The sequence below is a fragment of the Strix uralensis genome, chromosome 15 (assembly GCF_047716275.1).
Source record: "Strix uralensis isolate ZFMK-TIS-50842 chromosome 15, bStrUra1, whole genome shotgun sequence".
In the NCBI taxonomy this organism is placed as follows: Eukaryota; Metazoa; Chordata; class Aves; order Strigiformes; family Strigidae; genus Strix; species Strix uralensis.
Window position 1 is genome coordinate 2,038,757 of NC_133986.1, and position 15,229 is coordinate 2,053,985.

General features: G+C 42.3%; 1 protein-coding gene across 4 annotated transcripts in view; it reads left to right on the forward strand.

The window, feature by feature from the left end:
* The window catches only part of TEAD1 (TEA domain transcription factor 1), a 163,463-nt gene that overhangs the window by 122,042 nt on the left and 26,192 nt on the right, over positions 1-15,229 (forward strand). For 3 of the 4 annotated variants that reach the window (XM_074884732.1, XM_074884734.1, XM_074884733.1), the window contains 4 exons: positions 5,155-5,289; positions 5,481-5,527; positions 6,419-6,480; positions 9,637-9,761. In XM_074884732.1, coding sequence (XP_074740833.1) covers positions 5,155-5,289; positions 5,481-5,527; positions 6,419-6,480; positions 9,637-9,761 — 369 coding nt within the window. The remainder of the gene's footprint in view (positions 1-5,154; positions 5,290-5,480; positions 5,528-6,418; positions 6,481-9,636; positions 9,762-15,229) is intronic. The other variant, XM_074884735.1, reaches the window with a different exon arrangement.

Below are 15,229 nucleotides of genomic sequence, written 5' to 3' on the forward strand. Positions count from 1 at the left end.
GGTTATTTGAATCAATACGAGATCTGAGCAGAAATAACATCTGCAAAATTGCTTATTAGGAATCTATTTTATGTTAGTGTTACTGTAATATTCATTTTGTGAGCAAATTGTCATTTCTTCTCTTATGTTATTTTTTTTTCCTTACAAGAAAAGTTTTGTATTTTAAATATTGGTACAGGTTTTAGGGCTTCTTGAATTAATACTGTGTTCTGTTGTGCTTACTTTTCCTCATATTGTCTTAGATTTTTTTTTCTCACAAAGTCATAGATAACATGGTATTCAAAGCCCCATTTATCATTCTAGGATAACAGTTTTTATTTTTTGCTGTAGAACTTGTTTGAACTAATTGATTGAATTATTCTTCTGTTTATGTTGGATTAAAAGAAAGTCAAGCACAAATCCTTTTGTGCTTGTCATGTAGAATTCTTGTTTCATGTGGGGCTTTTATAGATATTAAGATTAATAATTGGATGATACTGTGGAATTATTATTATCTAATTTAGCTATGTATTTTGCATTCCAAAACCAATGGATGAAAAGTAAACCTCAAGGGCCTGATTCATTAAAAGTTGTATAGTCTCCTTGCATTAGATTCTTAGCGCTAATGCCTTCCAAAAACAAAGTGTTTGCAACTGCAGCCAGAAGTAGTCAGCTAAAGCAGGAGGCAGATCTTGATCTCCGTTACACTGATGATAGTTTAGGAGTTTAGTGGAACTAGACCAGATTTCCACTGATTGTACTCTAAATCCACCTCAGTAACATTCATTACCAATTACGTACCACAGCGCAAAAGACTTTTATAAGGGCAGGGGAAGGCAGCAGTCTAAGAGTGCAGTCTGTTACTTAGTACAGTGTCATTCCTGGGCAGCAGCAATCCCTTCAGAGCTCATAAATTAAGTAGGGTCAAACTAGGTCAGGGCCAGATGGGACCTATCCAAGGAAGACCTTAAGCTCCAGCAGGATTTAATGATTCAGAAGGAGATACTGTCCCCCCAAGCCTCTGCTGAACCTCAGCATAGGACTCTGCAGCACGCTGGGCCAAACTTTTATTTTATGTAGATCAGCGTAAACCTCATTGACCTGAAAGGACTTATTCCAGCTTTACGCAGCAGCACAAGTGAGAGCAAAACCAAACCCCTTCTGTCTTGGACAAGATAGGAAACCAAAGTCTTAACTATTTGCGGTCATTAAAAATCCCACAACGTTCCTGTTTAGAGTAGGGGTGTTAACCCATTTGTCCTGGCCAAATTCCAACCTGGGTAATTACTGTAATCTGCCTGTTTAAATTACCCCTGCCATTTTAATTGGATATATTGCTTCTCTTGCTGCCTAAACTGTGATGTAATACCATTGTGTGTTATTAATCAGTTACCAAGTTTCATCCCAGAAGCAGCCACGTTGCAATGATAGGTAGAAGGACTTATTCCCTCCTGGTTACAAGCACTCTCCATTACGGCGTAAAAACCTCCAAGATATACTTGGTTTTTTTAAGTGGCAGACAAGCTAATACTTCAATTTAAATAAACAGCTTTAAAATGTGGTTTTCCCATTTGTTTTTGAAGACTATGAAGTCTGCCTGATTATACAAGTATAGACTACCACCTTGCAGCTCTCCAAAATATTCCTGGAGCTGAAGGTGCTCTTTTGCCAATGGAAGTCAGGACCTCTTAAGTATTTGTATTTGATTTTGAATTTAATTTCTTTCATGTTTGAATGTGAAGTTACACTTACTTTGAGGAAAACTGATCTTCCAACTATGCAGAGGTTCCTAAACCTACAAAAGGTGAAATTCCTGTTGATATATGTTGGTCTGAGTCTGTTGATGTTCAGTGGAGCTGGCCGATTGGTCACCATGGGGATACTTTGTAGGACTTGTTGAAACTCCTTAAGACTAGTCCTGTTGAAGGGCTGTAGTTCTGAGCTGTCATCCTAAATGTTTTTGCTTTCTCTCCACCCTCCTGAAAATGTAATTGGTCAAAGAGGATGAGATGAATCACCACCACAGAATACAGAACATTGTAAAAGGTGAAAAGCAGCAATTGGCAAGAAGGAAGGCACATCCCTTCTCATGTCACAAAACAAAAGATGTTTTCTCCCTCCAAAAATCCCTGTCACTGTTCCTAAAATTCAGGATCATCCGACTCACTGCTAATGGCAGCTAAGAACCACACAGGACAGTCTAAATGTCTCTCCTTCTGTGAACAGAAGGTCTTGAAGGAAGTATAGATCTTCAAAAATTTTTCTTTAGTTTGTCAGTTATGGTGGGATTTACCGGCCGTAACTGTAGCCATGTAGAAGTTGGGTGTCCAGGCTTCTATTCTAGTCCTCGGACAGCTATAACATTACAGGAAGTAATGCACTCCAGTTGGTTTCAATGTCTGGTAAGGAAGAAATACCTTGTCTCCTGTAGGTGCTTACTGCACTAACAATAGCAGGGAGTTAGCCAGCTGCCTTAGACTGGAGACTTCAGATGGCTAAAGTGAGGCAAGATGAACTATGTCCTAGATACGTAATTTATCCTGGGCTCATGCAACTCCCAGGTATGGACTTTTATACCCCTAACAAAGCTTTTACTTTTAAATTCTCCTTTAGTTTAGATCCACCTAATAGTAAGGCCATTGTAGCAGCAGAACAGAATGCATTTGGGAATTTGGCAGGAGCACAGGCACTGGCTGCACCTTCCTGTGGTGGCACTAGCATGGCTGGTTGCAGCCAGGAGGCAGCGCAGGAGAGGAGGCTGTTGTGCCACAGCACTTCTGGAGAGTAACAAGGGAGTCACAAAAGCAGCGTTCATGTAGTTTTGGAGGCTGCTAGGACACACATGTCTCTTGAATCATACATTTCACACAGAGGATTTCGATCCCCTGTGTGTTTGATTTTGTTATGGTTCAGCAGACTGTAGGTGAGATTTGCATGGTTTGGCATTTCCAAGCCAGCTCACCTAACAAAAAAAGGGGAGAAAAGGAACAGAAAAGTCTGGTGGGGCTAGCATCTCCATTATTGCTTAAGGACATCTCCTCATTTGTATGTTTTCATGACGGAAGGTCCTTCTTACTGTACAGGATGGTAGAGGGGTCAGCTTTCTGGAGAGCTGTCTGAATCTCAGGATACTGCCACCTCTGAACACCTACCAAAGTATTTTTTAGCCCAGTGGTCTGCAGACATTCAAAGGCAGCCAGTAAAACATGCCATGTGCAAACCCCCTGTGCACACCCTCCGGCCCTGGGGCAGGGAGAAGTGAGTGCCAGTAGCCAACAGAGCCAGCTCTTACCCAGGGAATTGGTTGTGTTTATATAGGAAAGATACAAGTTGGAGAAATGACCATGTTTTGCTCAGGCACTGATGGATACTGTGTCCCCCGCCTCCCGCCCACCGCACAGCAGCAGGACAGAAGCTGCTCTGTAGCTGCACTCTCAGCTGTGAGGATGTAGTCCCGGGCTTAGACAGGTCAGAAAGCAGCGGCCAGTGCCGCTGTGCGGATGCGGCTGTGCGGGAAGTGGCGCGGGCGAATCCGTGGGTGTTAGTGCTGCTGTGGGCAGCGGGTTGCACTCAAGGTTCGCATCCTGCAAGGTGCAGAGTGGGGACGCGCTGGAGCAGCTACTCCCCTGCTCCACCTGCCGCTCTCCCGGGCTGCATCCCGCAGGGGCTCCTTGCACAGGTCAGGGCAACGAGCTCTGCAACAATCCCCTTCATTCCATATCTGCAACTTCCACACAGGGAGGTGGGGGTTATTTCCCCCCAGTATTTTGTTGTTAGTTTTTTATCCTTTTTTTTTTTTCTCCTTTTAATGAATCAGTCCCTAGGTTAAAATAATGCATTTGTTTAAAGCTGATATTTAATGTTGAGCAAACTGCTCTTCCTTTGTCTCTTACTATTTTGTTCATATTTTGCTAAGAACCTGCTATTCTATACAAGCATTTTAATAAACTGTTTGTTGTTGTATCCAGGTAACAAGCATGGTAAGTATTTTAACTAAAGCAAGTATTATGTACCTTAGCTGTGCTTGGCAGAATTTTTGGCTAGCTCTTCCTGTACTTTCAGCCTGTGCTGTTTCTAAAGGAGCTATTCAAAAGAAGAAACTGCTCACCTATAGTACTACTACATACAAGCTTTAGAGGGAGCATATGTGCAAAGTCATATATCATATATAAGAGCATGCATCTCTTGCCAGCATGCTTGCTACTTTGCTTGTAAAATAAAAACAGAAAAAAAACCCAGAAAAAATCCTTGCCTAATACTGCTTGTATTCCTTCATTCTAAGTCACATACCCTAAATATTAGCACTTATTAATACAGTACTTCTGGATGAGGAACCCCACTTTACCAGCTAGTAACAGTCTGTTGTTTACTTATTTTACCTGACCTAAGATATTCACTTTAACTCTGTTGCATTAAGAGGCTTTCCTTTTCTATTCTGTGATCATATGTGATTGGCAGTGACTAGGACTCCAAGTGCTGCTCTAATACAAGTAATCAATAACAACCCATATTTTCCTAAACTTGTTCCTGTATGCTTGAAAACAGCAGAAATTTTATGGCTGATTGTTTTCTTTGGGAACACTGTAAATCAGTAAAATACCACAATTGGAAGTTTAAAATGTTACTTACATTTTTGTGGTCTAACTTTTAAAATACTTGTTGTAAAACAGAATCCAATATGTTTCTAAACCTATAAGCATGAAGAAAAATCTGTCATTGTTTGCGAGTCAGTGGCAGTTCTGTGTTCTCATTTTACAGTGTAATACAAAAGGCAAACTTCTCTTAGATCTAAATGATAGAGCTCAAATCTCAGTGCTCCCTGTCCTGCAGGCAGAGCCTTAGCAGCAGACCATGTTTTGTCCAGCCTGATTTAAAATCAGCAGAATTTGCCCAGATAAACAAGTGGGCAGTAGTTTGCTCTCCCAGAGCTTCCTGCATGTTGGCAGAGCAGACTGTGAGAATTCAGGTCTACCAGGCATGTCTGAGAGGAGGTTTTGCCTTGAGGTAGTTTGAGTGTTAGCCTCCGTGCTGTATTTTTTTTTCCTGCATGGTTTGCTATTTTTGCATTTTCTGTGTGGCTTTTTAAGTTTTTAGTTATGTGCTTGTAGCTGCAGTTATTTAACATAATTTGTTGTGCCAAATGTTTTAAGACTCCATGTAATTGTCATATTAAAGGATCAGACAGCAAAGGACAAAGCACTCCAGCACATGGCAGCAATGTCATCAGCTCAGATAGTCTCAGCTACTGCTATTCACAACAAGCTGGGCCTGCCAGGAATTCCCCGTCCTACATTTCCTGGGGCACCTGGGGTAAGTTGTTAGCTGAGTCCCAAAAAAATCCCTGTATTCTCTAACAATGTTCAGTAGAAAACTAAGGCTGAATGAATGGATTAATGCTTTCACTTGTTTTTGCAAAAGGAATCATGCTTGTTCAAAAATATCCAAAATCTTTCAACAAAGAAAACAATTGTTGGTCTGTTTGTTTGTTTTTCCTCTTTCAGTTTTGGCCGGGAATGATTCAAACGGGGCAGCCTGGATCCTCGCAAGAGTAAGTCTGAAAATTAAAATATGCTTCTACATGCAGTGTGGGGCTGGCTTGGGCACTTTTCTGCCAGAGGATATCAATGAGGCAAGGCCTTGCAAATTTTTCTAAAAAGGAGAAGATAGTTGTAGGGAAAGGAAGAGCCTTTACAGTGATGTGAACTCACATTCTAAAAGTTAGAAGAGATCCCAGACCTCAAAGCTGAGGCTGAATACCTAATGGGCACACTTCTTTTTCTCCCATTGCATGATGAGATGCAATGATGCTGCCAGGGAGGCAGCTGGTAAGGTTTTGCCCATGAATAAGTTTCCAACACAAATACTTCCATCCTCTTTAAAATATATGAGCAACACTGGGAACGTATTTTCCTGCAGGGCAGGAGATGCCTGCATGAGGCCTATTAGTGATCAGTGGGGTTACTGCCCTTCTGCATCATAGTAGCAACAGCACCGTATGGAGAAGGAAGATTTGCCCCTCTGTCAGGTGTTACATTTTCAGCCCTGCGGTGGTCTCTGGAGCAATGTTTCCCAGCCTTATTTTACAGCTTCTCCCCACCTTATTCCCTTCAGGTCCATGGGAGTCATTCTGCCCCTGTAGTTCAGTGTCCTCTGGATTTATTGGGAGTCGAAGCAATCCCTACCCATGTCTGCTGCAACACTTGCGACGGGCGGGTCAGGTTTCCTGCTGCGTGACTGAGCGCAGATGAGCTCCTCGCTTTAAGATGTTGGGTGTAATTCTCGTCCCCCTCTCTATTACCTCTTTTCTGTCTTTTATGCAAGAAAGAGATATGTTTGTGGGTAAAGGTCATTAACCATGTATTTTCTTATACTATGTGACTCTAATGGAATTTACTGTGAATGGCATGGTGCGTGATTTTTGTGTAACTCTTTATTCCAGCGTAAAGCCATTCGTTCAGCAGGCCTATCCTATACAGCCATCAGTCACAGCTCCCATTTCAGGTAATTCTTCCGTTTATAATCTCCTTTAAAAAGACTTGAATCGTATACTGAATGTGATGTATTGACTCCTGTGATGGACAGAGACATTACTCCATATTTAATGTTCCCTGTAGCCAAACCAAACAGCAGTCCCAATGTCTTATTACCTGATCATATAAGAGAGAAAATCATTGGGTTTGGAGGTTTTTGGGGTTTTTTTTACACTTTAGGTAGGAAGCCCTAATACAAGGAGTTGTGACAAAGTAACCTGCTCAGTTGATGTGGGGCAATTGGTGAACATTGTCTACCTGGATTTCTCCAAGGCTTTTACTACAGTTCCCCACAGCCTCCTCCTAGAGAAACTTATGGGTTATGGTCTGGACAAGTGGTCTGCGTGGTGGGTGGGGAACTGGCTGGCAGGCTGCACCCAGAGGGTGGGGGTAAATAGCACGTTTTCAAATTGGCAGCCTGTCACAAGTTCAGTCCTACAAGGATTGATATTGGGCCCAGCGCTGTTTAATATCTTCATAAGTGATCTGGATGATGGCATTAAGTGTACCCTGATGAAATTTGATGATGATACCAAACTGAGTGGGGAAGTGGACACTTCAGAAGGGAGAGCCACCCTGCAGGAAGACCTGGATAGGCTGGAAGAGCGGGCTAACAAGAACCTTACAAAGTTCAACAAGGACAAGTGTAAGGTCTTGTCCCTGGGAAAATGTCATCCAGGAGTGCAGCACAGGCTGGGATCCACCTGGCTGGGGAGCAGCTCTGTGGAGAGGCACCCGGGGGTCCTGGTGGACAACAACCTCAGTAAGAGTGAACAGTGTGCGGCGGCAGCAAAGCAAGCCAACAGGGTGCTGGGTTGCATCAACAAGGGCATCACCAGCAGAGATAAAGGAGTCATTATCCCACTCTACTCAGAGCTTGTCAGGCCACACCTGGAATACTGTGTTCAGTTTTGGTCCCTGCTATACAAAATAGATGTGGACAGGCTGGAGACGCTCCAGAGGAGGGCCACAAAGATGATCACGGGGCTGGGAAGCCTGCCACGTGAGGAAAGGCTGAGAGAGTTGGGTTTGTTCAGCCTTGAGAAAAAAAGGCTTAGAGGAGACATCACCATGTTCCAGTATTTAAAGGGTGGCTACAAAGACGATGGAGACTCCCTTTTTACAAGGGGTCACATGGAAAAGATGAGGGGTAGTGGGTACAAGTTAGTCCTGGGGACATTCCAATTGCACACAAGAGGAAAAATTTTCACAATGAGAACTGGAATAATGTCCCCAGGGAAGTGGTGGATTCCCCAACATTGGACGCTTCTAAGATTCAGCTGCACAGAGGTGCTGGGCCATCTTGTCTAGACCGTGCTTTTGCCAAGAAGGGTTGGACCAGATGATCATCGAGGTCCCTTCCAACTATGATTCTGTGATGTGATCTCCAGTCAGCATTCCATATTGTCGGAAAATGCTTTGTAAAAAATGAGTAATAGGATGCATGTTTCTTTTTCAATAGCTAAAACTGGCTTCCATTTGTAATGAAAATAAGCCTTAATTTATTTTAAGCTGAGGCTAAAAACTCTTCCAAAACTATATATGTTTAGCCTTAAGTATAAAACATCTCTCTGTATCTGGTTGCTGATAACTATCCATCCTCCTGAAAGTCCTACTCTGCCTGATACCATTTTGATAAGTACCTAATGTTTATTCTGACTTCCATTGCTCAAATTGATCAAGCCCTTCACATGGCTACTCCCCTACTCCTTTTCCCAAATTGGTTTCATGGCTAATTTCAGGAAAGATAATTATTTCTTTGCAGATGATAACTAATTTTACATCTCCCTTGCCAAATGACACCATGTTTCTGACTCTGAACTGCAGTTTTCTGATTCTTACCCAGTTTTTTATGATTTTCTAACTTGCTGCTATTTAATGCTTAAAACTAGGACTATCTGTATTCCTGATTATTTCTTTTTTTTTTTTTATGTTCCTAATTTATAACATTGTTTTCTAAGGCAGACATTTTGAATCATCTTTTATTCTTCCATGTTTTCTCTCAGAATAGGATTATTAGTATTCCTAAATCAGTCAAAACTCATGCATGAGTTCTTGCTTCATTAGAATTCCTGTTCATGTCTAACCAGTCACATTTGTAATTCCCTATTTCATACAAGCTTCACACCTTCATTGCCTAAATTTGAGGGTTGGAGTCAGGTACCATACCCCCATTATGGGATATGTACACACACTACCTGTGACTTCTCCCTGGTTCTCAATCTAGTTCAGGAGTATCTTTGTTCTCTAATCTTTGGTGCCTCTCCCCTGCCTTCCTTGTGCCAGCGTCTCTCCCAAGATCAGTTTTGCCTTCAAGCTGCTGCCTTTCCCTTCTTTCTTTACTGTTTTGTTTCCTTCTCATCTAATTTTCCATCATGAGGAGCAAGAGGTAGCATTTATTCTTTTTCTTGAGGTGAATTAGAGATGGTGGTTAACATCCCTTCTCTCTCTAGATCATGTCATTCCCTCTTTATTATCAATTTAAAACCTTCTTTTTCTTTTTAGGGTATGATTCAGCTCTCTACAGTAATTATTTATTATTATCTGTAATATAATGCTGCCTAAAAGCTCCAAAAGAAGTCAAAGACCCAATGTGCAAATACATAGTAAGAGACAGTCCCTGCCTTGGAAACCTTATACTCTAAATAGGAGAGAGGAATTGAGAGTGGCAGAAGAAACGGCAAAAAGAGAGGTGATTTACTTGTAACATGTGGCACATTAGGAGCCAGAAATGGAGGCCAGTTCTCTTGACTCCCAAGGCAGTAATATCTCCTGTGAGTCTTGCTGCCAGTTTCCAAGGAAGGGTCAGCTGTAAGTCTACATGAAGTCTCTATAAATCTCTACAATTTAGTATATAATTTAAACAAAAATTCTACAGTGAGTTACAGCCCCAAGGAAACAAAGAAGTAGATCTTGTATTTGCACCATTATTAGCTTGCTGAGTTGGGACCTCTTTTTCTACATATTGTTCTGTGTTTTTCCAATTTTAACTCATCTGAATTCATTATTTGCTAAAACAAATAGAAACATCCAAGGGCTACATGCATAATTCCCAATTATATTTAATTCAGAAATTATGAACTGAGGAACTGTCAACTTCTTCATGAAAATGGTTCCTTTATTTTAGGATTTGAGCCTACGTCAGCTCCAGCTCCCTCAGTCCCTGCGTGGCAGGGCCGATCGATTGGTACGACCAAGCTCAGGCTGGTGGAGTTTTCGGCTTTCCTTGAACAGCAGAGGGATCCCGAATCAGTAAGTGTTGCCCTTGTGTCTGCTAATCTTCAGTTTTTCTCCATAGCTCCCCACCCTCTGAGGATGCCTTCCAGGGTTAAGCCTAATGGAATATACCTGGTGTTTCTGCATTTGCTACTGCTCAGTGTAATATTCCTTTCACTCTAGTACTGTATTTTCCTTTCTTGTCCTCTTTTTTCCCCCAATTGCAGAAGTGAGAGACCTCTTTGAAAACAGATGCAGTTGGCTATGGTGCCTCATTGTTGACCTAGTTTAGCAGTTGTACCATATTTCATCGTGGTTTTGGCAGTAGTTCAGTACTTAGAGCCTAATCTATTTCCTAACAGAAACAAAATTAAGGACTTGCATAGAAACTATGCACATTATTTTAAATATCTGACATTTGGGATAGCCTCCGAGTATCAGGATTGTCCCTTCTGGTTCCAGCCTCCCAAGCATGTACCATTTAACTGTATCACTTTTTTTTTTTTTTTTTTAATTGAGGTTACCTATCTAAATGTCCAATCATTCAGTCTTCCTTGATCTTTAATTGTGTCTTAGGGTCCAATTCAAGGTTTGGATATTTTTTTTTAGGAAGTTTTTGGTTTGGTTTGGATTTTTAGACTGCATACTATACCTGCAAGGGTAGTTTATGAAGTTGGCTGTAATGTTTCATTTGCTCCAGTAAGCCTCGAACCTTGATATTAATCATCATATATTTGCCAAGAACATTTGTCACTAGCCTAGCACTGTTTCTACTGCATCACAAATAAATCAAAAGAGCTTCTTTCAGCTTGAACCTGAGAATTCTTACTGAGATAATTTCTGAAAAGCAAATACTGTCATGAATGGGTGACATAGAATGGCCATTCTTGTTCAGATGTTTGGTAAAATACAGTAGCTTGGAGCAGAGAGAAGCTATCACTTGCTCTTTATAATTCAGCACTGGAAACCATAGTATTTATGGGCTCTGGCCAGGGGTGTTAACCAGGGAGTGTTTACCCTGCATAATGGAGACTGGAGACATAGCCCAGAAACCTTACAACAGAGGAATGTTCCTGGTGGAGAAACATCCCAATGGAAATATACCATATCTCAGCTATTCATACACTAAATATGTGGCAGTCTGTTGCTTTGCTAAATGTCATGTTTTGCCAGGTTGAAGTAACTTTGAGGGAGGAAATGTTTGGCAGCAGGTACAGTTATCTCAGCACTTACCTGACTATTAGGTACTGCATGGTTTCCCTGGAATCCCTCTGCCTTCCCGAGGCCCTGATTCCCACGCTCTCCTAGCAGTCCTGGCTCTGGTGGGCTAAAGCTTCATCTTAGTGTCCTCCAGACTAATCCACAGCTGGAACGCCTTCTCCAGCCCCAGCCCCAGTTCATCCAGACAGCGGTTTGTATTTCTGATGTAGAAACACAACATCTAGGTTTTCTCATCAGGCAGCCTTATCAATAGTCAGCTTTCGGAGTCTTTGGCTTGCTGACCCTGTGTAATTTGTCATGCTGATTTATGGGCTCTGCCATAGCCAGATTGCTGCACACCAGGATGTTATGTGTGTGCCTCGAGGTTATCGGGAAAACAGGATGTGGCCATGTAACGCTCAGCATTACTGTGCTGTATGTGAATGAATTGGCATTTCAGTGTATTTTGATTTACTGTTTTGCTGGTATACCACCTAATTATCCTTTTCCCATAGATTTTTATAATGCAAAACTACTTGCAAAATCCATGGGCTTACACGGTGTAGAGCCTCTGTGTAGCTGCATAGCTTTATGTAGAAGAATGAATGAGAGTTGAGCAACTAAGTAACTTATGTCTTTACCTCTAAGAAAAATCTCCCTCAAACCAAGTATGCTCTAAACAGGTAACACATGGTTGCCCGTCACACCACTGATGTCTGCAACATCAAACCATCTGAGTGACGTGAACGTATTTGCAACATGACTGACAGACCAAAAATGAGAAAATGCTGCTTTAGTAGGGGACAGAGCCGCAGGTCCCGCTCGCCCATGGTGGCACGGCTTGGAGATGGTTGTGCTCACATACAGTGTGTGGGCCGGCGGCTTGGGGCCATGTTGGGGCTTTCATTTTTTAGGCAGGTGCAGGCTCTGAGGAATGCAACACATCCACTTGCATTGCAGAGAAGGAGCAGAGGCTTGAATAGAAACACGGTTACCCAGGATGGCCCCATAAATACTGTAAAGCCTTTTTTGGAGTAAACTAATATTATTTGGAATTCCTGAGGGTGCAGCAAGGCCCACTGGAGCTTGTCCCAGCTTGTGAGCATGCTGCTAAGAAACCCACCTTTTAAATGCAGAACACTTATGCAGGTTTACTAGAGAAGCAAGAGCATCAAACTACGCAGACTTGTTTATAAAAAGTTACTTGTGTGCTGTAACATTGCAAAAATGAGACACAAAGAAAAGTCAATTGCCAGTCATGCATTAATCTCAGTTTAAATCATTCTTTACACCCACGCTGAAAGTGCAGTGGGGCAGCGTTGTGCGAGGGCTGTGGGGACAGCCTGGACCGGGGGGAGCCGAGGGATAAGCCCCCATGGGCAGTGTGTCACCACCACTGCCTGGGAAAGGGGAGTCAGAAGAAGGGGAAGCATTATTTATATCAAATGAAGTAAATTTGATTATTTCTATCTTAAGCAAGGGCATAGAAAAAAACCCCAAGGCAGTGTGACCAGTTCCCAGGGCAAACGCAGGGGACGTTTGCTGGGGAGGCACTGGTGCACACTTGTCTGCAGGGACAGCTCTGAGGGGCCCTGCCTCCTGCCAGCCTTCCCCGTCTCCAATGCACACTTTTCCAGCAAGCACCGACAGTCCTCCTCGGAGGTGAGAGCCAACCCCCAGCCTCTTTTAGCACTGTTGAAGATAATGTGAATTCTGCCTGTGGTTTTGCACATCTTTCTTTGTGTTGGTGAGACATTTTATTGCAGACACAGTTTGTGCAGCAAAGGATGGGGTTTTACTACTTTTTAAGTAATAAAATTAGCAAGCCAGGCAATATGTGTGTTTTGCACAATGTGCATATGAAGTTATGTAGGCATGTGCTGTGGTTGCAGCATGTCCTGTGTGCCTTTGCTGACCTCAGAAACAAATATATGTGTACGCTGCTACATGAGAGCCATGTTAGAGTTCTCACGTACCTTCTGAAAAAGATAGTTATGTGTTCATTACACATCTGACTTTTAACAGAAAATGACATAAAGTATTATTTTGTTCAAATGTCTTTCCAATGTTTTATTAAAAAAAAAGATGACCCTGCCTCGCTCTCTCCCCCAACCCAAAGCCAAGCCAGAAAGCCTCATAGTAGTGGGGGCAAATAGACCAATTCCACCTTAAAATGTAACCTGGAAGTTTATTGAAAAAGGCTTATTTGACATGGCACCTGGGGCCAGGACTCAATGATCCTGGGAGGTCCCTTGCTGTTTATATTCCTGTACAGCAATTAGAAATTTAGGTGTGTCTGCCCGTGGTGACTCCCAGCGACTTCAGTGAGGCTGTGCATGGACACAAAGGTCCACCCACAGGGAATTCATTGTAGGAGTGGGGCCTTAAACATTTCTGGGGTTCTTCCAATGGCAATTGGTGTTTAAAAGTACAAAAGCCCCTCAATGTCAGGCAGTTATTTTAATTTAGAGTGGGCATTCTAGTGGGTCAGAAATGTGCTCCGTAGAGTCCTGTCACTTGTGGAAGGCTGTTGACTTTTTTTCCCTTGCCTAGCCACAAAATTGCTCCATTTACAAAAGAAAAAATTGTAGAAAGGAAACAATAAGCAACCCTCACTGTAACTCTGCATGGCAGAAGATAGCCTGGGAGACATAAGATGGCACAGTTGCAAAATCTTGGAATACTGACTCTGCAGTTAAGGAGGGGTGAAATTACTCCCCCTTTTACATGAAAATCAATTCGGTTTACAAATGTCAAGCTGTATTTTCCTTTTGTGGCATTTTGTGCTCAAGTACAATTCCCGAATGGTGCATAGAAGCTGCCCTTGCAGGTTCAAGCACCAGCGTTTTAGATACCTTTAATTATTGCCTACCCTATATAACTATATTCTCAACTAACAAACAAGTTTATGTACCCATCTGTTGCTTTCCTTAATGGGGGCTTTCCATTTTTACTGTAGTGGTTCTGTGAAAGTTCAGGACAAATGCTTAAACCAAGTAATCCCATGTTCCCTGACAAATATAAACTGAGTATGCAAGCAGATTAGAAGGGATCTAAGCAATTGACTTTTATGCAAGTAACTATAAAATTCAAAGACTATAACACTGAGATGAAAATAATTACTATTATTTTATTATATATATATTCAAGCTTGCTTTCCAACCAGGAAAAAAATCCTGGCACCACCCAACAAAAAAAAGCCCTGTCTTGTCTTCCTGTTCGAGGTTTCTCACTCTTGCTGTCACATTCATTTCAGCTTTGAGCACTTCAGACAGCTTTACATCTAAAATATCTATATAGGCCTATAAAGAACAGACCTGATGGGCATTTTCAGTATTAATCCACCTATCCAAACTGTCAGATTTTTGTTAGGTCCAAATTTCAAAATTTATTTTAAAAAGTGGTGAAGAAATAAATTATTCTTTATGTTTTAATTCAGGTTTTATTGTTGTTGTAAAAGGGCTTTGTGAGCCCAGGGAGAATTGTGCCTGAGAACGAGAAAGTGAAAGCAATTGCTCAAGGGCCATAAAACCAGCCTGCCATCATTAGCCAAATGCAGTAAAATTCACCAAAGTTAATCAAACCACCTAAGTGATGAAAAATAAATGAGATCTTTTCTAAAGAAGACCTCCATCTTTGAACAATATCCATTGTTACAAGCATTGTTTATCCTTTCCGTATTCCTTGTAAACAGTACAAACAAGAACAAACAGCATTTCAGTCATAAGGAAGTCCTCAGTTTAGTGTCTTTGTGAAAGGACAGGGAAGCAAACCCACATTAGGATGAACATCTTGGAGTGGCAGACTCAGGATTCGAGGCCATTTTAATCTGAAATCAGAGAAAGTTTAATTAAATGCAAGGGTCATTTATTTTGCAGTGCTAGAGAGCTATGTGTTGGCCCTGGGAAGCAAATGTCATACTCTGTAAGGTGTCTGTAGTTAGAAGGGCCAAGAAACCACTTTAAGGGGGTCTGGTATTGACATGGGCTCCAATCTTGAAGCGTGGCAGCTGACCTGCTGGCTGGTGGCGTTCCCAGGGGACCCTGCGGAGATGCGGCAGGAGGCCCAGGCCAGCTCCCCCAGCCCAGCTGAAGGGTCAGGACATGGGCTCTTCAGGGGAGGGTCCTGGGGTGAAGACGTGGTGGCGGGGGTAGAGAGACTGAGCAGTTTATTCCTTGAAGTCGACCCATGTTAAGTGCTGAGGTTGGGTGGAAAGACTCCTGGGGCATGACTGTGCTCTCCCTGCTGCCTTCCGGCATGCTCTCTCCCTTTGCTCAAAACCCACCACTGCTGCTGGAAATTTC